At 41.3% G+C, this 27,538-nt stretch overlaps 1 protein-coding gene across 1 annotated transcript in view; it reads right to left on the reverse strand.

Moving 5' to 3' along the window:
* Positions 1–804: 804 nt before the first annotated feature.
* Positions 805–27,538, reverse strand: part of IYD (iodotyrosine deiodinase) — a 30,024-nt gene continuing 3,290 nt past the window's right edge. Inside the window, exons 2-5 of the mRNA XM_030195511.1 lie at positions 13,150–13,344; positions 11,668–11,827; positions 6,600–6,756; positions 805–1,087 (exon numbers count right to left, since the gene is read on the reverse strand). Coding sequence (XP_030051371.1) covers positions 905–1,087; positions 6,600–6,756; positions 11,668–11,827; positions 13,150–13,344 — 695 coding nt within the window. The 3' untranslated portion in view covers positions 805–904. The remainder of the gene's footprint in view (positions 1,088–6,599; positions 6,757–11,667; positions 11,828–13,149; positions 13,345–27,538) is intronic.

A 27,538-nucleotide genomic window follows, 5' to 3' on the forward strand; every position in this document is an offset into this window, starting at 1 on the left:
CGCCAGGCCCCCCTTTGGAGGCCCGGGCCATTTTGTCCCCCTGTCCCCCCCTCTCGGCGGCCCTGGAACTCAGGAACAAAACAACATAAAATCTGAAAATCAGTCTGGTATTCAGAACAAATCTATGCATATAAAGCAGGGGTTCTCAACCCAGACCTTGAGACACATCAAGCCAGTGAGGCTTGCTGAATACCCACAATGAATATTCATGAGATACATTTGCATGCACTACCTCTATTGCAGGCAAATCTATCTCAAGCATATATATTATAGATATCCTGAAAACCTGACTGGCTGGGTGTGTCCTGAGGACTGGGTTGAGAACCCTGAAATAAAGGTTTAGATAAAAAAAATTTGCTTCACTAGCTTCAGTAGATACTGGGATAAATCTTCGCTTTTTAAATCCTTCTTCCCTCCAGTATTTAAATTTTATCAGCCAACTTGTTCCTCAGGTGGAGGAAGTTAGCCCCATGGCTTTTCTAAATAATATGAATAGCCTGAAAATCAGACCTGCCTGCTGGCTGTGAAGGTTACTGCAATGCAGTCAACTTAAAAACTAGCGTCCTTAATGCTGATAAAATAGAAATGTAGAATATTCTAAGGTGGACTGTCTTATAAGCACTATAAATCACTCCTTGACATGTCGTCTGCTATGGTTTAGTGGAAAGGCTTGACTCATTGCTTTCTCGTCACATTTTACTGCTTATATTGTTATCCATGAATGTCAACAGTAGAGCAAAAACCAAGAGGGCGATACTAAAATCAAGCAAAAGACTAAAAAAAAGAAAAAGAAAACCTAACAAATACTATAGAAACAAGTTTATTGTAAATCAAAGAAAAAAAGAATAGCACGCTGCACGATGTGGCCTTTCGTTGAGTTTTCTGAAAAATATCTGTCAGTGTTTCAGATCGCCACCCTAATTTCATCTAGCGGTTTCCGTTTCAAATCTGGCACAGTGGCGTCCTTGCTGGGATATCCAACGGGGAGCAGCATGAGTAGCTTTTCATTAATGGGGCGCTGGAGAAGCACTCTCAGGCGAGGGCCGCAATTCAGGGGAGTTGAGGTCACAGTAACCAGGCCCACATTCTGTGAGAAGAAGGGGGGGGGGGAAGGAAGAGAGAAAGTTGAGGCATTAATACATGCAAAAACCACATCACATTCGGGGGGGGGGGGGGGCAGCCATGAACGGGAGGATAGTGGGAGGAGGAGGGGTGGGAGGGGGTGGAAGGGTTGGGTAGGGGGAAAAGTACAATGTTGATTAAGTATTACAGATGAGTTTGAGGAATTTTGGAGAGTTGGTAGCCTTGTGGCTGCAGTTAAGTGTATTGTATGATTTTCTTTATTGAAATGTTGAATAAAAACAATCTTAAATTAAAAAAAAAAGTGCAACAAACACATTTGTCATATATATTATAACATAATCTCAGATTGCATTCTTTATCTGATGAACAACTATTGTGCTTATGTGATGTTGTTTACCTTGCATAACCTTTCTTGTCATGGAACTATCTGCATTTAATATAAGACAGAGTTTCTCAAACTGTGGGTCAGGACTCCAAATGGTGTAACAAACCCTATGTCTGGGGTCATGACCTAGGTGGGCTCTCCATGGGTGCATCATTTATTCTGCACCTCTGGGGTGAGGGTCACACAGTTTTATTTGGCTGCAATCATAGGGTCACAATCAAAACAAGATTAGGAAGCATTGATATACGTGGTACAGTGTATGCTATTACTGCTTGTGCTCTGAATCATACATTCATCACTGCTAAACTGGAGCAGTCCTTTAGGCAAGGGAAGTCTTGACTCACCAATCTGCTATATTTCTTAATGGTGTGAATAAACATGAAGAAAAAGGTTAGTCAGTTGATATAAAGCTCCAATTTACATAGAACATTGAAATCGGAATTGAGAAGTCCAGGTCAGAATGTGCTCAGTACCGCTGGTATTTTAGAATTTAAACTTTGTGTGATGATCTATAATATTTTATATGGTAATGCTCCGCTCTATATGTTTGATGTAATAGGATTTCCAACAGCTGGTAGATCTGGGGATTCTAGGAACCCTTTATTGTTATAATATCCAAGCCCAAAGAATGTCTGTTTAAAGTCAGTATTCTCTGCTAGCTTTTCATTTTTAGCAGCTCGAGTATGGAATAATTTGCCAGTCCAGCTAAGAATTTTAACTCACTATGGTCAATTTAGGAAGTTTTTTAAAACATTTTTATGTAAGAAATTTCTCTTATGTTAATTGTTGTATGGAGCTTATTGTAAGTCGTAATTCTCTGGAAATTGTCTGGACTTCTTGATTCTGTAATCCGCGTAGAACTTGGTGGTTATTGCGTACTATAAGAATAAACTGTGATTGTAACTATAGAAAAGGATCTGCCGATTAAGAGCCTTTTCTAAAACACACACAAGAGTGTACATGCATGTGCTGGCACATGCAGTGGGAGCAGCCATTTTACAATATACAGTATAGACCTGGCAGTTTCCATGTGTAGTTGCCCCATTTTACATGTTAGTGCTGCCAATTAAGTACTAAGGCTGCAATTTTAACATGGTTTGTTTTGGATGTGGAAATAAACTATCTGGAATTAAGAAAAAATGACTCCCCTAATCCCTCGAATAAAGCCCTGACTGAAATAAGCACATTTTAAAAACCTATGGGGTCCTTTTATTAAGGTGCACTAACAGATTTAGCGCGTGCTACCAATTAGTACGCAATGGGGGGGGGGGTCTTTTACAAATGTGCGCTAGCAGTTTTAGGGCACGCTAATCAGAGCGTAGTAAATGCTAGTGATGCCCATAGAAATATATGGGCAACTCTGTTTAGTGCGTGCTTATTTTTAGCGTGCACTAAAAAATGCTAAAGCGCCTTTGTAAAAGGACCCCTAAATGATAAGACATCCATTATATTCCTATGGGTGTCTTATCATTTATCATATGCTAAATACGTTAGTGTGCCTTAGTAAAAGGACCCCTATATATGCTGCTGAGCAGGGTAAAGGCCAACATGGAACTGTCTCACTGTATATGTGTATTCCCTTTGTGAAATGAGGAATACATGTGTAGATTTTAGTCCCATGCTAACCCCACTCAAATCATGTCCTCTTAAAATCTACATAGTGAGGATTTCCATGAGTCAATAACAGCTTTCTGAAATTGTTTTTTAACATGTATATGCAATATGGGGAAAATTCTATATATGTCGCTGAATGTTAGGCTCTACTTCTGCAACAAATCTTTAGTGCAAAAAGGCATTCTAGTGGACACAAGGCACAGAAATGAGGCAAAAACGGCAAATCCACAACAAATAACAGCAGCCAAAAAACAGTATTTCTCTCAGTGTATCGAACAGGCTACCAATTCAACCAAGCACCTTTCAGCATAGTATTCAGCCTACTGAAACCCTCACAAAAGAACCAGCCTGCACAGTCATAACTGAACTGCAATGATTTTGCTGCATACTTTGTTAACAAAATTAAAAGTTCCCAGCAGGAGGAGGAGTCCCTTGTGCGGGAGAGGCATGAGTTTAAATGGTCACCACAAAAAATCAGATATTTGGGGATCCAGATACCAGAGAATCTGGATAGGATATTTCAATTGAACTATGGGCGTTTACAGGAACAGATCAGAAATGACCTGTCAAGGTGGAAAAATAAATGGCTGTCCTGGGGAGGGAGAATGGTGGTGATTAAGATGAATGTACTTCCGTGCATACTGTTCATATTTCAAGCACTGCCCGTAGCGGTACCAAAATCATTTATTAAGAAGCTACAAAGCACTTTAATGAACTATATATGGGGAAGCAAGAAACCGAGATTGTCACAAAGAATCTTATGGGGTGAGGTGGGGAGGGGGGGAACAGCGGTCCCAAATCTTGAGTGGTATTATTGGGGAGCCCAAATGAGAATGATTTTAGATTGGGAAAGGAGGATGGAGAAACCGGCGGTCCAGGTAGAACAGTCATATTGGCCACAAAGGAGCTTGACAACACTGCTGTGGACGACAGAGTTAACAGGGAAAGGGTAACAAGGTGATCATACCCCATATTTAAGGCACTTATTAGAACTGTGGGGGAAGATATGGAAACGGTGTGGATGGAAAGAAGGGGTATCATCAATGGCCTCCATCAGGTGGGAACCCAAGTTTGGGGCGGGTAGGGAAAATGTTGTGTTTGCACGATGGGAGCAGGAGGGGGTGAGGAAATTCCAGGATGTGCTGCATGGGAGTGGAATAAGGAGTTCTGAGGAGGTGTGTGCCCGATATGGGATCCCAGAGAGAGATGGATTTGTGTATATGCAGTTAAAATACTTTATGGATAAGGAGGGGTGGAAAAAGGGATATCCAAGGGAAACGGAAAGTTTAGAAAACCTGTGGACACTACTGGGGAAAGTCCCAAAGCCCATATCGGTAATATACAGATTTCTACAAGGGGATGAAGATAGAAAATACCCATTCCAGGAAGCCTGGGAAAGGGATTTACACTATCAATTTACAGAGCAGGAATGGGACAATATATGTGGGGAGGTACAAAAAGCCTCGGTATGTGCGTTAATACAGGAAAATGCGTATAAAGTACTTACCAGATGGTATTACACTCCAGAGAGAGATTAAAAAAGATGTACCCAGGAGCGGCAGAGGTGTGCTGGAGATGTAAAAAACAGAAAGGTACCTTCCTACACGTGTGGTGGACATGTGAGAGGGTGGTCATATTTTGGCAGGCAGTGATGAAAGTGCTGGCCCCAACTATGGGAGCGTCACTGGTGTGTGGGCCACGACAGTGCTTATTGGGAATGTGTAATGAGAGAGATGTATGGGAAGAGAGTAAAATGATGCGGTGGGGATTAGCAGCAGCTAAGTGCCTCATTGCGCGCAGCTGGAAATCGACAGACCCCCCAAATTTAGGAGATTGGAGGAGTAAAGTGAGACTGATTCGGCAAATGGAGCGATTAACAGTATATAGAAGGGAGGGAGAGCTTCGACGTAAAAGGGGTTGGGTAAGACTTCAACAAATGATTGAGGGAATTTAGGGGGATATGGATACATTCCGGGACAGAGGGGTAGGCAGGGAAGGAGGGGGAGGGAACTATCTAGGGAGTATGGATTGAAGGAGAGGGGGGGGGGGAGGGAGGGAGGGGACGGAAAGGGGTGTGAAAATGATCCTACCATCTGTGAAAGGGAGATGTACAATAAAGCTGGGTAAATTATAAAAAATGGTACATGGATGAAGGGAACTGAAAAAGAGAATGGGGTGAAGATTAAAAGATGTACTAGTGTTGCTAATAAAAGTTAGTGGACATCCAGTATAATGAAAAGATGTATGGAAATGGACATGCATAGTGGTACAAATTATTGGTATGTCTCGTTTAATGTTTCAAAACTGGGAGGAAAATAAATAAGAAAAACCTTCCAGTCAGTCGGCTTGCAGTTTTCAACAGAGCACATCTTTTGTTCAAGGCTTTCATTTGCTGCCACTTCTGGAAGGGAATAAGCTCCACAGAAACATACCCTGCAGAGAGCAATCTTCAGCAAAATAAAATGTCACAGTGAGATTTTTGCAGGATTCCTAACCTTTTGCCCTGGTGTATGCTTTGCATAGTTTCTCTATATTGATTTTTTTTTCACTCTCAGCAATTACAGAAAATTATATCCTTAGCTAAAAGTATGCTAGTTTAAATAAAGGATCCTACTGACTGATGAATGTAAAATATAAGCGTTGGTATGTCTTTTTAATGTACTTTAGTTCCCCCCCCCCCACCCCACCTCTCCCACTCATGAATATGATATCCACAAAACAGCATTACAGTGAATCCTTTGGTTTTGCCATTAATGCATGTTACTGTGACCAGAAACGCGTTTTTATTCCTGGCAGTGGTAATGTATATTGTCACCCCCCTCAGTCATCCTTCATCATACAGTAACCCCAGGTGTAAGGCCCCCCTTCACAAGGCAGACAGTACCCTACCCTCACCCACTGACATTAGCAAACCCCAAAGTTTACAATGACTGAGCCCCAATGCCCCCCTTGCTGTTAGGCTTCAGTGTCAAGGAGTATTAACATGTGGCTTGAGACTGTTCTTTTTCATAACTTTATAGTTTTTTGTTAGATTGTGCCTCTATTTTTCTGTTTGTTGCTAGTCCTTTAGAATGTGCAATAGCAAAACACTTCAAGTTTTTTTGTTTCAAAAGACAGTATCCCTTTCCTATCTAGCTTCTTGGGAAGGGGGGCAGCAACTTGTTACTTCTCCATCCACATACAACTCTAAGAACTCCCTTCACACATACTCTAATGACTCCAAATCAACTCCACTTCCTGTAGTGAAAAAGTGTGGACACTCTTAGTGGTGTTTACAAAGCTGAGGTAAGCACTAGTGAGAAGAAAAAAAAAAGCCAACACAGGGTTTGTGAGTCAGCATGTTCACAGACTCAGCTGCAGCCCACCTGCTACAGGATACTGTACTAATAGGAACCCCATGCAGAGCCACAATCAGGCCTGTGGTCACACTTGTCAGTTGACAGGCCCTGTGCTGGTTTTCTTTCACCTCTGTGTTCCTCTCCCCGCCGCACCCCACCCCCAATGCTGAAAAATGTACCTGTAGTGCAGCCAAGAGTATGCCACATGCAATGGAAACGCTGATTTCATTGTAATAATGGATCCTCTTTTTGTTATCAGGAAGCAATCCATACACCTGCTTGAAGATAAGGATCAGATATGGTGCAGTATCTAAGTATTCTTTGATCCAGTTTGTCCTATAAGAGAAGAAGAATCATAGAAGACACTTCTGCAGCTTGATTGGATATCCTACTGATTTAGGGAACAGAGAACAAATAATTTGATTTCCTCTCATAACCAAGACTATGAGATAAACTACTGAGGACAATATTTAAAATTAAGTGTATGTGAACAGTGTTACAAAAAAAATAGTGCGCCCGATATTCAAAGCGATTTAAGCTCCTGCCCACTTAAATTGCTTTGAGCCACCCAACTGCCAATATTCAGTGGCACTAAACTAGGCAGTGCCACTGAATATCATCTCTGATCGTCCATGCTGAAAGTGGAGAACAGCTGGCACCTGCACAGCTAACCCAGTCAAGTTAGGACAGCTCAAAAATTGTCTTAAATAGACTGGTTAGCTCTGTGGGTCCTGCCACTGAATATTGTCAGGATCAGCATAACTTTAAAAAAAAAAATCTTCAGCCCTTGCAATCTCCCTTCCAGCCCCCAATGCAGCCCTCCTCTCAGCCTATGAGAGTATAAAACTCCTTCCCTCAGAACATCCTCCCAAGAAGCCCACCCTCCCAGGTCCAGATAGGCCCCTTGGGCCTACCTCATATCTTTGGTGCTCCAGTGGGGGCGATGGGGTCAGACCTGAAGCCCACTCACTCCTACCCCTTGTGACTACCAAAAGAAAATGGCTGTCGTGACCTCTCACGACAGCCTTGTGGTACTACAGAAGTATTGCAAGCTGCCGCAAGAGGACATGGCAGCCATTTTTTTGGCAGCCACAAGGGGCAGAAACAAGTGGGCTTCGCGCTTGCCCTCATCACCCCTACTGGACCACCATGGATATCAGGTAGGCTTGGGGGGGAGCTATCTGGCCTGGGATGTTGGGAGGATGTTCCAGGGGGAAGGGGGAGGATGTATGGGAGGAAGATTGCAGGGACTAAAGACAAAAAAAAAGTTATGTGGGACCCTGGCGATATTCAGTACTGGGACCCAAATAAATGTCTTATGCGGGCCCCAGCTGAATATCGGCCAGGACCCGCATAAGCTCTGGCAGTGAGAGCCCTTTTAATTAGCCCCGATGTTCAGTGCCTGTGCCTGGACATGGCCCGGCATGGGATATCCAGGGCTAATCTAGCCAACAAGGGTCAGCTTTTAAGAAAACACTGACTACCACTGGCTGAATATTGGCCGGAGTATTTCTAGATCTGAGTCTGATCTTTGGTTGCTGTGTAAATGCAAACACACTTGCAATGTCTGATCCTTTTTATGTCTGAAGCAGCTCACAGAGTTGTTGTTTTTTTTTTTTTTAATCTTTATTTTCATGTGTGGACAACGCCAATACACAGCATAATTAAACCATACAGTAACTGAATATAAAGGATTCAAACATTGAAAAGCAACTGGACCCCCCAGGCAGTAGTGTTCAAGAACAACAAAACCTCAGTATGTAACAGCCGGATGATTTTCTTGAAGATAGAGTCCAAAGTCCAGGTTAGGAAAAGACAATAACATCCCCCATACAATAACAACCCATCTTGGTTAGCAACAATGAAAATTCTGCGTACACCTCCATGCCACTTTTTTGTTGTAAAACATGAGAACTAGACTGTACCCCATACCCACATGCACACGCACCATACAAACCAGTCCAACCACTCAGCCAAGTGGAAGGTCAACATGCACACCATCAACCCTCTCAAACCACTCTTTCACACAGTACCAGAGCCAAACGCTCAAGAAAAACAAACAGTAAACAAAAGAAAAGAGAAAGAATTTGGTGTTGCTCCCCATGGCAACCCTTCATAAGTCATCCCTGGTCAAATGGCCGTGTCATGTAATGCTCCCATAAACAGATATACCTAAGTCTAACAGGAGTTTTTGACTTTCCCTATTCTGCTCTGATTTCATGAGAAGCCACCTCCGTCATTCTCTGTCTCCAAAGTTCGACAGAAGAGCTATCTTTTACTGTCCAAAGTTGTAAGATAATGTTTTTGATCAACACAAGAGCAATACTTAAGAACTTCCTAGTAGGTAAAGAAACACTATGAGAGCCTGCTGATTTCCCAGCAACAATGCGCTATAATTACAAGTCACCTCCTGCTGGATCATCGTTTCCAATGATGTCAGAGCAAGAATCCAAATAGTGAGCTTCAGACAATCCAAGAAGGAGTGAATCAGGGACCCAGCTTGTATCTTATACTTATTGCAATTAGCACTGTCCCAGAGCTTCAAAAAAGCCCCACTCTCCTTAGTGATATGCGCACAGTATTTTAAGCTGGGTTTCCTGGAAGTCCGTAGACTTCAGCATGGCAAATGCATCAGCAAAAAGCCCTAAAAACTGGGATTCATCAAAATCTTGTGCCAAGACTTTCTGCAAAGCCTCCATAAGCCTGAGAACACTGCTGTTATCCAGAAAGCTTTTCAGCAGCCTGCCCCACATGGATAAACGATTGAATAGTGGCAGTATTTGGGCAAATTTAATGTCTATAGAAGAGGTTCCCCAATTATCCCCAAATTTATGAGTGAGACTGTCATAGTAATGTCTGGCCTGGAAATACACTCACTTATGGTGTTGCGGTAAATTCCAGCGCTGCTGAAGCTGGGTAAAAGAAGGTAAACTCTCCCCTCCATCTCAGAGAATCTGATAAAATGTGGAACATCCCTGTTGCTCCCCAAATTGAAAAACAGAAGGACTCATGCCAGAGAAAAATCAGGGTTTCCCACCAAGCTCAAAAAACTAGAAACCCTGTACGGTTTCCCCTGTCTTTTCCTCCACCACTTTTAAGCTAACTGTAGAGGCCTCCGGAATTGAATCTTACCTTTGAAAACCCCCCAGACGTACAGGGTCCTGATGAATTAAATTTATAGGGGTATGTGGTTGGCAACAGGACCTCACCAATTACAAAAGAAATAATTTCTGAGTTCTGGTAATCTTCTCAAGGATCCAGCGCAACAGTGCAGCAACATTATAAACTCTAATATCAGGGAAATTCATCCCCACCCCCACCCCTGCATTTTATTCAAAATCAATTTAGGGTACCCAATTCTTGTCATCCTATTTTTCCAAATGAATTTCCAAAAAATGGTTCTAAGGGTCAATCATTCCCTCCTCTTCACCCATATAGGTAGTGCTTGGAGGTGATATAATATTTTGGGCATCGTGACCATTTCAACAAGTGCTTCAAGGTCCATTAGGGATACAGGCGGATCATTCCATTTCTGACACAAGCTTCTAATCTTGTCTATGTTGTGGACAATATTGCGCTGGAGCATCTCCAAGAAACACAGATTCAGAAAAATACCCAGAAATTTCAGAGTAGGGGTAATATACAGAATAGGAAGAGCCCTATGCTAAGGCTCCACTCCATTCTCCTTCAACGGGAGCGCATCTTAATGGCCACATTTTTCTTGGAGGCCTGAAAACATGCCATATTGGTGGACCAGATCCAGGAACTTATACACCGGTGCTTGATTTACAAATAACAGCATATAATCATCAGCAATCATACTTAAAACATGTTTCAAACTCCCCATCCTGGATACACCTAAGATAGCAGTCCTGTCGTATTTTTGCTGCCAAAGGGTCTAGAACCAAAAGGAATAATAGAGGGGCTGGCCGGCTGATTGTGAAATTGCCCCTATTGGGGGGAATTCAATAACCAGTGCCAAAACTTAGGTGGTGAATATATTTAGCACTAAGCACTATTCTATAAAGGGCACACGCTTTATATAGAATAGCATTCAGCATGGATCTTGCGCCTATCTTTTGGGTGCCAAACTTATGCCTGCTAAAACCTAGTGTAAATGCTGACACCCAAGTTAGGCTCAATTAGGCAGTATTCTATAGTTCTGCACACAACTTTTCAGAATTCCCCCAACATGCCCATGGCCATGCCTCCTTTTGAGATACACACCATGGGAGGAGTTAGGCACCGTGCCTTAAAGAATAGCAAGCATCCAGATGCATGCGCAAATATTAATGAGTGTGAATTAACATCAATAGTTAGCTGTTAGCACTCAATTTTTGATGTTTCAGAGCTTATCATCCAATTTATTTGCACGTGCATCTCAGAAGCGCGCCATATATAGAATCTGGGGGATTATGTGCTTCCACTTGAAAAACAAGGAAGGATACCCTATGGAGTACAGTCCATCCAAGGGATGTAGGTCAACCAAGTGAGTAGGACTCCAGAGGTGGATCAGTATAAGATCTTTATTGTTAAAATACAGATACAATGGACTCGACATGGTCCTGTGTTTCGGCAACAATGTGCCTGCTTCAGGAGTCTTGTTATCTACGTATATATAATGCATAAAAACATATGCCTGCGATGAGCGGGAATGCACAGGGTACAAATGTAATAAATAAATAATTATATATATATATATTATTACATTTGTACCCCGTACTTTCCCACAGAAGCAGGTACAATGCGGCTTACATAGTTAACAGAATTACAATTATTAGATTCATTAAGAAGAATGAACTATAATGTAACATAATAATACAAGATATATGATATTAAGATATGATATAAAAATATGAAATAAAATATGATATAAAAATAGAGAGGTATAATATTTGTGCCATTTGCAAAATAGTGCCCAAAGTATATAGATACCAAGACTCCTGATGCAGGAACATTGGATTATGTGCTTCATCATCTCTCTTTCTTTACCACAATCCAGGAGAATTAATATGGGTTGCAATCACTTTTTTACCAAAACGGTTTTCTTACTGACCATTTTTATCCAGATTCAAATCAACATTCAAAATCTGATGCCAAATTAGATTTGTGGATCACAAATTACCAAGCCCAAATCAGCCCATTTCTAATTATTAAGATGTATTTCTCAGAAAAGGAACTGTATCAATCAAGCAAGCAGGTAAAACATAACAGTCTTGTTTATACTACTTGCGTATGGCTTTGTACCTCAGTCTTTTCAGGTCATTAACCCACTTCTCCCCCATTCTTTTCTTATAATTTATTTCTTCCTCCTCTTCAATAATCTCCCGAATCTCGTGCTTTACTTTTGGATCTTGCACGACCACAAACGTCCAAGGTTCTGTGTGTGCCCCACTTGGCGCAGTTCCTGTTGATGTGAAGCAAAGAGAAAAACATAATGACAACTGAAATTATCCAATGATGGAGAAAAAGCAAGTACATTTCAGGGGCAAGAAGAAAGAACAATGCAACTGATAATGTGGCAAAGCACTTTAAGAGCTAATGCTAAATCATGATGAACTGCATTTCACGCTTTTCACTGACTGTATGTAATCACGTAGGAGCACAAAAAAGAAATATTTCATTGATCCCATCAAACTGATTTGATATATAATATGGTACCTCCCTCTGTTAGTTCTGTTCTGCACAAGGAGCTAGATGTTATTCTTGTATTTACTGGATGTTTTTACTAACCCTTTAAGGGGTGCATCACCCCCCCCCCCCCGGCACATCACCTCCACCCCCCCCCCAGCGCAACGTTCTTACTGCATGGAGGTGCAGGGAGAAGTTGCACGGCTGTCGGCTCTGCCGGTTCCCTGCCCCAGAACAGGAAGTAATGTCGGAGGGAGCAGGGAACTGATGGAGCTGAAAGCCACATGACTGCTCCCTGTACCCCCTTGCAGTGTGCACCAGGGGCGGACCGCCCCCACTGCCCCACCCTTGGTACGCCACTGGTATTAAGTAAGCAAATCACATCAGACATGTGATAATCTCAATGGGATATCTTCATGCCCTTTCGGTCTCAAATTATAATACTTAATGTATTTTGAAAAAGGGTTTTGGTTACTATACAAAAAATAAATTCCTTTGACCTTGCTATGAGTATGGGTGTTATGTATCTCTGTGGGTGAGGGGAAGATATCTTAAAGTTGAAATTAGAGAGTAAAATGTTGTTAGTTAGCAATATGGTTGGATTTTTGGTTTAATGTTATCATAATGAATGTGGTTGCGCTGAGGCCATAATAATAAAACCACCCTTCAGACTATTGGCATGATGGTGTGATATTGCATAGGCATGATAACAAACTGCCAACTGCCCTGGTTGTGATGCTGGCGTTAAATCATGAATGAGTGCAATAGCAGTGGGGTACAGCTCTGGCTGCCTTGTTGGGCAGACTGGATGTACCATGAAGGTCTTTGTGTGCCATCATTTACTGGGTTACTGTGTTTAAAATGCTTCGCAATATACAGTAACTAGGATGCAATGATTGTTTCCAAGTGCTTCCTGTATACTGTCCTGTTGGTCACATTAACATGGGAAATATTATACCTTATCAACCAAAGGCTCAGCATGGTTTGATAAAAAAGAGTAATGCTCATAATAAAAAAAAAAAAAAAAAAAAAATATATATATATATATATATATATATATATATATATATATATATATATATATATATACAAATTTACCTGCTGTTTTGATGACATTATCAATGACCTCTCTTGGAACAGGGTCATCACTAATAAATCTGACAGATCTTCTCTTGTTGAGCAGCTCATAAAATTCTCTTGACCTTTTCACCATTTCATTCTCAGGGTAACATTCAGAGGAGAAAGGGACATGCTGGAGATTTTCGTCCAGGCCTTGCCATCCATCATCTTCAGCTAGAAAGAAAAAGGAAAATGCTGTTAGGTGCAAAGTTAAGATTCCCTTTTCCTCTTTGGCAGTTACTATACTGGATAACTTAATAAACATAGGACCAGTTGTATTTTGCTCAAACCCTTTTTAGTAGTAACCTTGAGCAATGTAGAAGAGATTCAACTTTTTTCAAAATGGCAAAATCTGATTTTTGCAATGGATAGAACACATTGGTTTTGACCAAATCATGTGATTGTGAAGTAAGAAGTTATGTCATCATGATACATTTTCATTTTCCTATTAGTAAGTCTGTTTTATGAAAAGTGAACAATGTATTGTAGTCACTTAACCCTCCGTTGCCTCAGGTACAAAACCCAAGATTGTGAACCCTCTAGGAACAGAGATAGTTTTTGCTTATAATTGAATTGTAAGTCACATTGAACTTGAACTCTGTTTTGGATAATGCGGGATACAATTGTCATAATAAATAAATAAAAATAAACTATTGCCAAATTCTGTATCATTTAGCTCCATCATACATGAACAATCTCGTTGAATTGCCATCTCTCAATGCCATTATATCATCCAGAGAATATCTCATCTTACATTTCCCTAATTGTAAGAATGTGAGTGTAATAAAAAGAATTTTAGAGAATGCTTTTCAACTCTATCTGCTTTGACCAACAAGTGCACTCGGGGTCTGTATTTGTGATTAGAAGTAATTCTGTTTAAAAATGATTGTTTAACTTTGATTGTGTGAAAATAAGTTGGAATGTAGAAGATAAGACACAACTCTAACTAATTTGTTATGTAAAGGGAAAGGTGGAGCCTGTTTTTGAGTTCAGATTGGCCACCTGGACTTGGAAACATGTGACCACATTCCCACAGTATGGCTGGTTTACCTATTCTCACGCATTCTGTAATTTTCCTTAGCTCTGAACATGAGTTCTAAGCCTAATAAAAAGGGGAGTTTCTTTCAGTGAAATTGGGAGTTTGTGTGTGCGTAAGAGTTTCTTTGACCATATTTCCTGGTCAAAGAAACTCTTGGCTTTTGCTGTGAACGGGCCCCCCCCCAGCTGATGATAAGAGCCTGGATGATGTAATGATCAGTGATGGACATATGTATAATAAAGTGTTTTATTGCTTCTTTTCCTGGTCTAGGACCTCTTAGCATTGCTTAGATGTAGAGACTAGTGATTTAATGATTGTTTATAGACAGGTTTTGTTTAATTATAGATAGAATGATTATAGATATTGGTATATAGCTAATCATTGTATATATCTTAATCATGGTATATATTTTACTCATAGTAGATTTTAGAACCTCTAATAAAGGTCTCATTTGCCTAATATGAATCCAAAAGAATCCACAGTAATTACTGAGTAGTCTGTGTTAGTGAAACAGGCCATAACTCCATAGCAGTACAATGAACTACAAAACAATTCATACTGCAAGTTCTCATATCAAGTGTCACGTAAGCCACATTGAACCCAAGTTCTTTCTCAGGCTAATGTGGAATAAAAATGTCATAAATAAATAAACTTGGCAGAGTCATGTTTGGACATTCAGTTGACAATGTGACATTTGATTTTATACAGCATTTGGATTAGGTTCCTTTTTCTTGCCTTCAGCTGTGTCGCTAGGTATGTTTATATTGGAATTTTGAAACCATATGACCCCTGATGCAGGTGCTGAGCGCCTAAACACGGTCTGTGTCGGGTCATTGATGTACAAGATTGATCTACATTTTTTAAGGCTCTTGGTGCTTTTGTGTTTTGATTTGCTTTGTTTTACATTTAGGCATGACCATTTAAGCCAGGTCTATAAACACTTAATTCCCCTTTATGCTAGCACCAATTAGAATTTGTGCGTGCATCTGGCTGTGCAGTATTCTATAACACTGGGTGCAAATATCCCATAGCGTGCAACCCAAAAAAGGGCATGGTCATGGAAGGGGCACAGGTGGGTCATGGGCGTACTTTTATAGAATATAGGGAATCCGTGCCCAATTTGCATGCCAGGATCTACACCAGGTTTCAGCTGGCATAAATCTGGTACCCAGAGTTGGGCATGAGAATCCGCTCTAAGCGCTATTTTAAAAAGGGTGAGCATCCTTTATAGGATAGTGCTTACTGCCAATTTCTTACAGTGTCGACTTTTGAGCGGTATTTATAGAATTCCCCCATCTGTTGCACGATCCTATAAATTCGTATGGACCCTATGGCAGATAGTGTATTGCAACTGCTAGTAAATGACTCCCTAAATGTTACTATGGTGATTATTTTAGAAGTTCTTTTCTTGTTTTGGATATCTGACATTTAGACATCCATATTGAATGGATGTCCAAATCCCAATTATATAAAGTTAGGATATGGACACTTAATACTGCAGTATGCCGATATGGTAAGGGGGCACAGTTTGGATGTCTTTTGGGTGGGACTAGGGAGGGCCTAAAATATGGACGTCCAGCTCTGATTATAGAAGGGGGAGGGACATACAAGTCTAAAAAGGTGGATGCTCATATTTAGCCTTGTACTTGTCATGTCTAGGTTACAGAAAGGTGCTCTGTTGAGTAATACTCCACTGAATAAAGATGAAGTCACAGTAGGTATTCTCCTGTTCCAGGTGTGCTCACAATTAAAGAAAAAAAAAAAAAAAAGAAACAAAAATTGCAAAAAGCTAGAGTGGAGGAGTAACCTAGTGGTTAGAGCACTACTCTTGACATCGAGAGGTGGCCACTTCAAATCCCACTGCTGCTCCTTGTGATCTTGGGCAAGTCACTTAACCCTCTATTGCCTCTGGTACAAAATTAGATTGTGAGCCCTCCAGGGACAGAGAAATACCCAGTGTACCTGAATGTAGCTCACCTTGAGCCACTACTGAAAGAGGTGTGAGCAAAATTCATATAAATAAACAAAACCTCCAGGTGGCTGCTTTAACCATCAGACTATTTTTCCACATGAATGTCTGTGTGGCCTTTTTATAAGATGGGCGTTCCTCTGCTGCCACATGCATGTCCTTGTCCCTTGTTTTGCTCTGGCCACTTCAGTTTGTAAAATGGATGTTCATGCTGGGTGTTTCGAGCACATGGGTATCTATCTCATATGTATCCTGTTCTAAAATACATGTGAGATAGACGTCCTTTCTAAAACGCTGCTCTACATATCTCTAGATCCAGCTTCAGGTCCAGTGCTGTCCAGTTCCCATGTCTCTAGCATATTATGGGGAAACCACTTCAGAGATTAGCAATATTTTTCATATCGGAATCAGTTGGGATTGAGGAACCTGAATTAATCTTTGGAGTTCTGCAAAAATTCTCCCTTTTCTAAAAAGCTCTCAGTGTGTGTCAAAATAATTCAACACTTGTACAACCTTGTTACTGTAACTTTTAAAGAACATTGTAGCATGGGCTGCAGGGTTATGAACAGTGTTCATTAACCTTTGTTTTTTTTAAAGATTCAGATCTAATGCAAATCATTTCATTTATTCAAGCAATTTCTTGAAATTCAGGGCTTAATATTTTCAATTGTATTCAAAAATTACTTTGGTGTGAAAAAGCTACTCTGACAGTCATAAAGAGCCCTGAGCTTTGTGTTGTTCAACAGTGCAGGAATTCTTTAAAAGACAAATAGCATTATAAAGGGATTTTTATAAAGTATTTTCTCTATGTAAAGCATGTTTTTGACTTGTACTGTTATAGAAAAAGCTCTCACTATGCAGCATCGGGGCACTTGAATGGAGGCCCACATAGAGAACTGACTCCCATATGCCTTGTCAACACTGATTTCAAATTCTCTGGAAACGTAAGCAGTGCCAATTGCGATGAGTGGCGATTGTCTTGGAATATAATCTTGAATTCAACTGTGAAGCAATGGTGGCATTAAGCCATATACAGTTTTATAGATTTTTAAAAAAAACCCTTTAATGGATTTGTAAATTTTTGAGGCTGTCTTCGATGATGCTGACAAGTTTGCTACTTTACATGATTTTGTATATTGTTTACATTTTGTAAATGCATCTGTTTTTTCAAGTTCTGTACACTTTTCATAACAGAAAATCAATAAAAAGATCTTTTTAAAAAACGCTGTAAAATCAATCCATTGTCTTACTGAAGCCAGAGCAGAGAAAATAATAATGGGCGAGTATGCTCAACCAATTTGGATCTAAGCATTACAGGTACTTTGATAGTCATTTTTGCATCTATTTTATAATATATGCATGTAAAATGGCTTTAGGCATATGTATTTATGTGTAAATGCCCGTACTTGCATTCAAGGTGTGATTTCTTCTAATTATACAGATATTTTATAAAGACACATAGAGCAGCATTTTAGAAAAGACATTGAACTTGGAAATCAGATGTCCAAGTCAGACAGTAGTATTTCAGAACCAGATCTTCTACACAGAGCCAGTTCTAAAATACATGGTGAAATAGATGTCTACAGCCAGCTATGTGCAGCAGGAACGTCTATTTTAGAAAAAAAATATCAAAAATATGCAACACAGACACTCATAGTGGCCACAGCTGTCACCTGACCTGAGCCCCCACCAAGACTTCTGAACCCCCCTCCTAACCCCCTACTAAAACTCCCTTCTGACCCCCCCCAGAGGCCCAATTCCTTCTGCCAACTTCCTCGCCCAACTCAAGGTCCAAATCCTCTTCTGACCCCCCCCCCATGCGTTCTGATCTCCTTCCAACCTCTTTCCTGTACATCTTGAACCCCCCAAACAGAAAGGCCACCCTGGCTCCCTGAGAGCTGAGCCCTCCCCTCCCCTCCCTCACCCTCCCCTCTGGGCCCACCCAAGATAAGTAGGTCTACTAGTAATACAGTAGGACACCAATTATCCAAACTCTGACTATCCAGATGTCCAATTATCTGATCTGCTTCTGTTCTTTATTTTTTAAAAATGTTTTAATCATAATCTCTGTTTAATAGTTATCACATTATGCCTGATATACAGTAAAACAATGTATAACATCGGAAATTGCTTGGTATTTTTTCCCATGTAATATTGAAAACAAAAAATAATGCTCAACATGAATTGCTCAAAGTGTGTGCTCTTTTTGAAAAGGAATGTCCAATTATCTGGATTGCTCTCTCCAGAGGTTAGTCTGGATAATTGGCATCCTACTGTATTTCTAGGCAGTTGCGGCCCCCTACACTGCTAGCCAGAATGGCATCAATATCCAAAAAGGCTCCTCTACCTCTTCAGATAAGGAACATCTATTACAAAGATGGTAAAAAACATATCTTTGTTGTTGTTGTTGTTTCATAGCCCTTTATAGAATCGTGCTTAGTGCTGATTCCCACATCCTAATTATGGGGTCCTTTTATCAAGCTGTGGTAAAAAGGGCTCTACACTAGCAGTAGGGGCACTTTTTACTGCTACAGGTAAAAGGGCACCATAGCCATGATTTCACTTATCTCATGGCCGGGAGGGGGGGGGGGGGGAGGTAGCACATAACACCACCCATTGAGGGAGCGTTAAGTGCTCCCCCTGATTACCCCCAAGTATCGCTGGGTTAGCGCCATGCTAGAAAATAAGTACATAAGTATTGCCATACTGGGACAGACCGAAGGTCCATCAAGCCTGGGAAAAGGGCCTGTGGTAAAATTGAAACCAGAGAGCACCTATTTATAGCCTGAGTCCTTAACGCCACCCATTGATCTATCGGTAAGGGCTCACGCGTTACACATGTGGTGACCGGTTGGCGCGTGCCAACTGACGATTAATGCCGAAAATGCCACATGTGGTAGGAAATAGTCCCAACAGTATGGGAGCACACAATCCAAAATTACCGCCGGAAGGGGTGCGCTAGCCTGGCAGTAGTCTCAGTTTTGGTGCACGTTGCACATGTATAAAGCCTTCCGTGCCTTTGTAAAAGGGCCCCTAAATGCTATTAAACCAGCCAGGAGCCATTATGGGACAGTTAATTAGCACTGAATATCAGCTGGTGTATATTTAAGCACTGAATGTTTGCTAGAGGCTGCATATAATCTTTAAAAAGAATAAGTGAACAAGCTGACCTTTGCAGAACTCATTTGTAAAATCCAACTTCCAGAGAAAGCATTCTCCAACTTACCTGTGCGCATTCTCTTATTTAATTTAAGAGAGTCATTCAAACACCCTTATCTCTAAAATTGAGGTCTATTAGTCTCATAAAATGCATGCAGGCATTTACACTTTCTTTGGAGCAGCTGTAAATTTGTGCAAGAGATGGCCGGCCATCTTCCGACACAAATCGGGAGATTGCCGGCCATCTCCTAAACCCGGCCAAATTGGTATAATCGAAAGCCAATTTTGGCCGGCTCCAACTGCTTTCCGTCACAGGGCCGGCCAAAGTTAAAGGGGGTGTTTTGGCAGGGTAAGGAAGGCAGGACGGGGGCGTAGGGCCGATAATGGAAAAAAGAAGGCTGGCTCTGATGAGCACTTGGGCGGCTTCACTTGGTCCATTTATTTTTAGGACCAAGCCTCCAAAAAGTGCCCCAACTGACCAGATGACCACCGGAGGGAATCGAAGATCACCTCCCCTTACTCCCCCAGTGGTCATCAACCCCCTCCCACCCAAAAAAAATTAAAAATAATTTTTTTGCCAGCCTCTATGCCAACCTCAAATGTCATACCAGCTCCATCACAGCACTATGCAGGTCCCTGGAGCAGTTTTTAGTGGGTGCAGTGTACTTCAGGTAGGTGGACCCAGGCCCATCCCCCCCATCTGTTACACTTGTGGTGGTAAACGGGAGCCCTCCAAACCCCCCCCAAAAACACACTGTACCCACATGTAGGTGCCCCCCTTCATCCCTAAGGGCTATGGTAGTGGTGTACAATTGTGGGTAGTGGGTTTTAGGGGGGATTTAGGGGACTCAGCACACAAGGTAAGGGAGCTATGCACCTGGGAGCAATTTTTGAAGTCCACTGCAGTGCCCCCTAGGGTGCCCGGTTGGTCTCCTGGCATGTGAGTGGGACCAGTGCACTACAAATGCTGGCTCCTTCCATGACCAAATGCTTTGGATTTGGCCGGGTTTGAGATTGCCCCCATTAGTTTCCATTATCGCTGAAAACCAATGCAGGCCATCTCTATAGCCGGCCCAAATGTTGAGATTTGGCCGGCTCCAACCATATTATCGAAATGAAAGATGGCCGGCCATCTTGTTTCGATAATACGGTCGGGACGACGCTTTACGGAGCCGGCCTTGAAGATGGCCGCCCATATAGATGGCCGGCCCCGTTCGATTATGCTCCTCCACGTTGCCTTTGTAAAGTAGGTATGCTTTTGACATTTTTAAGGCAGCCCATTATGAAATTATTCCATGTATTTTGCTCAGGTTTCATTGTGTTCCTTATTTATGCATTCATTCTCTGTCTGATCATTGAGACCTCATTTGTTTCTTGTGATGTCCTAGTTCATTGTCTTTTTTTTTTTAAATTTTTGTATTGAATTTACAATATTCCATCAGCACAAAGCCTTAGACTAATGTAATCTCACACACAATGGCACACTCACTCTTACAGATAATTCTATAGCTAACCCCTGGGTCTCACATTTATGACTTTCAGATACTGTTGCAATTGTTCAACATACAAAAACCATCAGATGTAGTCATGGACTCAGAATGCCTTTGTCATGCATATCCATTCTCACACACATGCTCACAGAATTATTCTGATTAATATGCATGTGCTGCCTTTCTGCCTTTTTTAGAAAGGATACTCTCAGGTCTGGCTATTATTTAAAAACTGTACTGTAATAATTAAATTGATTCAGCAAGATCAACTAATCTTTTCCTCCTATTTGCATAAATGTGCTGCTGCAAGATGGAAAAGATTCAAACTGATACCTGAACTAGTAAATGCTTTTTTTCCCCTTCAGAACATGTCATAATTTAATACATCATTCACTTCACACAGAAATGTATATGAATTTTTCTACTACTTTTTTTTTCTTGTATATGATACAGTAAAGACGTGCAAACTGAGGCTGCAACACTAGTCAATCCTACAGAGGTCCACTATGAACAAATATTAAGCAATAGCACAATAAAAGTTTATGATTATTTGCATCATAACTCACTCTGGATACCCATTCATTTACGGAGTGTAAACATAAAAGCTGTAGACATAGCAGACCCAATATTCAGAAAATGCTGAGCTCCTAAATGTATGTTCCTAAAATAATCTCCTAAACTTGTGCCCTAGTTTCAGCCAAACGTAGGAACATAATTTTTCAGCTGATGTCATCTTAATTTAGGAGTTTAAAAGTTGTGCTCACCCCTCCAAAGGGTCACCACCTTGTTGAGGTGGAGGGGCTTGTGTGTTTCAGTGACTTAGAGGGCTATGTTGTATGGCCATCCATATCAGACAGGCCTCTGAGGAGAAACCAGACAAAGAGTGTCTCAAACCTGCAGGAGTCAAGATGGTGTTTGAGGCAGAAGTGTTGTGAGTCAGCTCCTGTGTTGGTGTCTGTTTTAAGCCATTTTTCTCCCCGTTTGTGCTACCTGAGGGTGCAAAGTTCTGTTCTTGAGCTGATTCAGACCTTCTTTGAGGTTGCTGGCATCATGACCCATGGATCTGCTACAGTGCCTTTGGAGGATCCGTCATCCAATGAATCGGACCTTAGTGCAAAGTGGGTGTCTTTGAGCCCAGAAGATAGACTGGTTCCACCGAGATTGGGAAGCAGTTTGTTGGCTTTCGCACTGTCTGTGAAGGGGCAGAATTTAGCCTCATCGAGCAAGGAGCCAGTGCGTGGAATGCCCCATTCCCTCACCCCCTTTTCGAGATGACTAGGAGAGAGGTTATCGGGGATCAAAGCTTGACACTGCAACAACTTTTGGTGCTGTTGGGTTGGTTCAGCACAGCATAGTGCCACCCTTGGTGGATTACAGAAATCAGCAGCAGTCGACTATGATGCCATATGGGATGCCATCATGATACTGGATCTGTCCCTACAGCAAACTGTGAAGATACCTTCATAGAAGTCTAGGGTTATCCAGGCTAAGGTGGAAATACAGGGTTTTTACATCTACTCTGTTAGTAACCTTTTGCCTTGGAACTGGACAGAAATTTGGTGTTATATAATTACTTCAGATATATGTATGAACAATTTCTGGGTTCTAAAGTTCGTATATTTTTATGATTCTTCTTTGGTGACCCCAAGGTGCCATAAGGACTTTTGGGGGGATTCTGTCCAAGAGTCTTGTCGATGGGAGCATCATACTTGTTCAAATTTCCTGTTATTTGTCATGTAAAAATTGAATGGTCGTGATTTATTTCTTGAACCTAAGCAATTGTTGGAATTTCTGGTGTCTTGGGAGGGTGATCCGACTGCAATGGTAGTTCCCTTTGGTTAGCACATAATCTGGCTGTCACTGTATAGGATTCATCTGCCTTGTTATGATTTTATTTCCTTTTCTATATTTATATTTATTGCTTGACTCCAGCAATACTGTGGACTAATGGATGATGTTTATTTCCTCTAATAAGTGGAATTCTGTATCTCTGTCTTTTTTCTGATTTCTTTTTCAAGTGTATGCTTGAATGTTATATTGAAATTTAAAATAAAACTTAAAAAATATAAAAGTTGTCTTAATAAATTTAGGCCTGTGAATCGCTGATAGGCCTAATTTATGAGCCTAGTGCTGAAAATCAGTGCTAAGCACCTAACTTCTTTTCTCCACTCTAAGTCTGCCACTGTTGTCATCCACCTTTTATGCTCCTAAATTTAAGAGTTCAGTGAAATGTTGAGTAAAAATATATGCACTCAGTCTCAGTAAATTTTCAAAGAGGCCAATTTATGAGCATAACTTTCCAAGGGGCCCTGCAACTAAAACACATTAGCATTCAACGCACTGTTAACACTGTGTAAACACTCGTAAGTTATCACTCGTTCCAGCCTTCCATCAAATTCCAATAAGAGCTCTACTTAGACTATCCAAGCAAGAAAAGAGTCCACATAGAGTGCATCACTGACCAAGCACATCTCCTCTCTAGCTCAAAAATAAAGCTTGCCCCATTTCTGTTGCACATTTTCTCGGTTTAGTGGTGTTAAAGAATAAAGGAACAGCTGAGAGATTCCTTAGGAAATCATGGTGTGGGTAGCCATGTTAGTCCACTTTAAGGTAATAAATAGAAATAAAACTGATATCGTTTTTATTGGACTTACTTAATACATTTTTGACTAGCTTTCTAAGGCAATACCTTCCTCTGAGAAAGATCATGTGGTGATACACCTATACTGCCAGCTAGAGCAAAAGCCCAGCGAATCAACTGATTCGGCTCCGTCATAAGGCAAGAAAAGTGGACTAACACGACTACCACATCACTCTACTCTCATATGAGGAAAAGTTAAAGAGGTTAGGGCTCTTCAGCTTAGAAAAGAGACGGCTGAGGGGAGATATGATTGAGGTCTACAAAATCCTGAGTGGTGTAGAACGAGTAGAAGTGAATCGATTTTTTACTCTTTGAAAAAGTACAAAGACTAGAGGACACTCAATGAAGTTACATGGCAATAGTTTTAAAACAAATAGTAGGACATATTTTTTCACTCACTGAATAGTTAAGTTCTGGAACTCTTTGCCGGAAGATGTACTAACAACGTTTAGTGTATCTGAGTTTAAAAGGTTTGGACAAGTTCTTGGAGGAAAAGTCCATAGTCTGTTATCGAGACAGACATGTGGAAGCCACTGCTTGCCCTGGGATTGGTAGCACAGAATGTTGCTACTATTTGGGTTTCCACCAAGTACTTGTAACCTGGATTGGCCACTGTGGGAAACAAGATACTGGGCTAGATGGACCATTGATCTGACCCAATATGGCTATTCTTATGTTCTTATTCTGTATATATATTAGCTTTGGGCAAGTATTTAATTTTTTCATCGAAGTGCTCCCTGTTTTCAGTTTAATTTCCTATTAATTTGCCTTGCTATATAAGTGGTTCTCTCATAATCCTTCTCAAGTACTGTGATGGCAAGAACAAACTTAACTAGATGTGAAAAGACAGCCAGCCAGGACTGGAAGCTATTTTTCTAGTGTACACTTACTCAATATAATACAAAAAAATTCCTCACCCACTCCACTGGCTGGTTGTTTTCCTAGATTTAACTCCACAAATACCTCAGTTCTGATAGCTTTACTCAGTGAAAGGATGGTCTTCCTCAGGTAACCACAGGCATTGACTATTTTAGAACTTCCTATCATGGCTTTTGCCATTTAAACAGAGAGCCTCCTGTTTGTGTGATAGAATTATATAATTAATATTAATTTTTTGGATAATTTTATAAACTTTTTTCCTTGTATAAACCCTGTTTCATGGGTATTAAAGATAACAAAGGAGAGGGAATCCAAAAGTACAAGGGTCAAAGCAGATGAACAAAATGCACAAGGAGCCTTCAAAAATGGGGGCGTCTCAGTTTCACTTTATTCAACAGACACGACACAGTCCGTGTTTCAGCAACTAAAGCCTGCGTCAGGGGTCTATTGATGGTATCAAGTTCCAAAGTGACAGAGGTACAAAAACCATCCAATGGGATAAAAAAAAAAACAACTTTGTCTTGAAAAAGACAAATCTGCTAAAAACTGGATAGAATATTGACAACCTAACAAGCGCATTGACAAAAATTAAACTTGAAAGCTCACACCGTATTAAAGGCATATTTAAACATTACCTCATTGGTTATGCACGCAAAAAGTAGGGATGGTGACTGTTCATGCCTCTTACACAACCTGAGTGTAGGCATGGTTGGGAGAGCAGTTTGAGCAGATTGTGGGGGGAGTCGCAAAACATGATGTAATGTATGCAGGTGTTACAAGTTTTGTGAGGCTATTTTCTAAAGTCCCAAAATGCATGCCTACGTGGACCTCCAACCTAGGTGAGCTATGATAAAATTATCCTCAATATATATTTGATGATTTATTGTTTCATTAATTGATATATTCTTTGGGCTTGATATTCAGCTGGTGGTGACCAGCATTTTGCTGACTGCCACCAGCACTAATCCCAGAAATTCAATGCTGGGATAAGTCCAGGCTCCAGCATTTTATTTTATTTATTTTTGTTACATTTGTACCCCATGCTTTCCCACTCATGGCAGGCTCAATGTGGCTTACATGGGGCAATGGAGGGTTAAGTGTCTTGCCCAGAGTCACAAGGAGCTGCCTGTGCCTGAAGTGGGAATCAAACTCAGTTCCCCAGGACCAAAGTCCATCACCCTAACCACTAGGCCACTCCTCCACTCCATTGAATTTCCAAGTATAGGGGCCCTGCTAAAACATAGCTGGCTAAGTGAGATATTTGGTACTTATCCGGCTATGAAGAACCGCATAAAGACAGGACTGCGTTTTATGTGGTCCTAATTATATAGTTATCTTCACTTGCTAAGTACTGACTCTGCCCCAGAATATCCCCAAATAGACTGGTTCTTCTTGAGTGCAAACTGGCAGAAGTGTAGCCAGGTTGAGGTGTCGGGGAGGAGGGGAGAGCAGACTGCCAATGAAAAATAGGTGCCGGCACCGTCAGAAGTCCATTTGGAGGAGCGGTTGCTCCCTTGGCGACGCACCTAGCTACCCCTCTGCTAATCAGGAATTTTCAGGAGCACTATTTATTTTATTTATTTATTTATTTAGATTTTGCTCACACCTTTTTCAGTAGTAGCTCAAGGTGAGTTACATTCAGGTATTCTGGATATTTCTCTGTCCCAGGAGGGCTCACAATCTGGTTAAATGCCACTGAATATGCCTGGTTAACTTCAGGCAGGTGATCTAAACGGCCAGGAGTCTCTTCTGGCCATTTAAATCATTTTGAATATTAGACCCTTTATTTTATGTGCTGTAACAACACATGGTGAGTTCTGGATTACCAGCATTATGGCAGGATTTGAAAATTTGTGAGCCCACTAGGGACAGAGAAAGTGCCTGCATAAAATATATGTAAATTTCTTTGGTTGTACCACAGAAAGGTTGTATATCAATCCATGGCTCTTTACCCTTTACATTACATCACAGCTCTTTCTCTTGGGTCCTCCTCTGCCCATTCCTCCAGCAGAGACTAAAGTCAGAGGCTGTGGCCAGTGGAGCAGGAACAGTTCAGTTTTGTTTCCCCAAGCTGCATAAGCAGTGCTTCAGGAGCTATGTGTACTGGTTCAGAGCTCCCACCCCCTCCCCTGAAGCACAGTGCGCAAAACTACAGCCTCTCTGAAGCAGACCAAGAGCACTGCTGGGGGAGCTCTTGTTGAGGGGACTGCAATTGAGGGGATTAAAAGGACATTGTGGGAAGAGAGTGAGGGGATATGAAAGGATGAGGGAGGGTGAAGAGTGTAAGCAATGGAGTCTCAGCAGCAGTGGGGTGTGTATAAGGGGACTAGAGAGGGTGCAGGAGAGGAGAGTGGGCATTATCGTTCTCAGAGAGGGTGTGAAGCATGTCTGAGGGGATCTGAGGCATTGAAGGATGTGAGGTGAAGGGACTGCTAGCAGGGGCGTAGCCAGACAGCAGATTCTGGGTGGGCCTAGGCAAGAAGTGGGTGGGCACCAAGTGTTCTTCACCACCACCAAAAAAATATCTCAGCTGGCAAGAAAACGCTTCTTTCCACCTCGGCTTACCATCAAAGGGAAGTCTTCAGCTGATAGAGCTTGGGATCTCCACCAGCTACCACTAAACGTATGCTACTGGTGGGTGGGCCCTGGCCCACCCAGGCCCACCTGTGGCTACGTCACTGACTGACAGAGGTAGAGAAGTGTGGAAAGGATGAAGGAGGGGATCAGGGGCCCACATAACTGCCTTTTGTAGGGATAACATGATCACACTGTTTAGGGACAATTAATGCCAATTAACTCCAGATTCTTGTTTGTTAATGTCAATTTTGACCTAATTAGGCAATTAATGTAAGTATCTGGCAAGATCTCAAAACAGTACAATACATTTCATGCTGCTTATTCTAGAAATAAGCAGTAGATTTTCCCCAAGTCCATTTTAATAATGGTCTATGGACTTTTCTTTTAGGAAGCCATCTAAACCTTTTTAAACCCCGCTAAGCTAACTGCTTTTACTACATTCTCTGGCAATGAATTCCAGAGTTTAATTACACGTTGAGTGAAAAAAATATTTTCTCTGATTTATTTTAAATTTACTACTTTGTAGTTTTTCATTGTGTGCCCCCTAGTCCTAGTATTTTTGGAAAGAGTAAACAAGTGATTCACATCTACCTGTTCCACTCATTATTTTATAG

This window comes from Microcaecilia unicolor, chromosome 3 (assembly GCF_901765095.1).
Source record: "Microcaecilia unicolor chromosome 3, aMicUni1.1, whole genome shotgun sequence".
Lineage (NCBI taxonomy): Eukaryota > Metazoa > Chordata > Amphibia > Gymnophiona > Siphonopidae > Microcaecilia > Microcaecilia unicolor.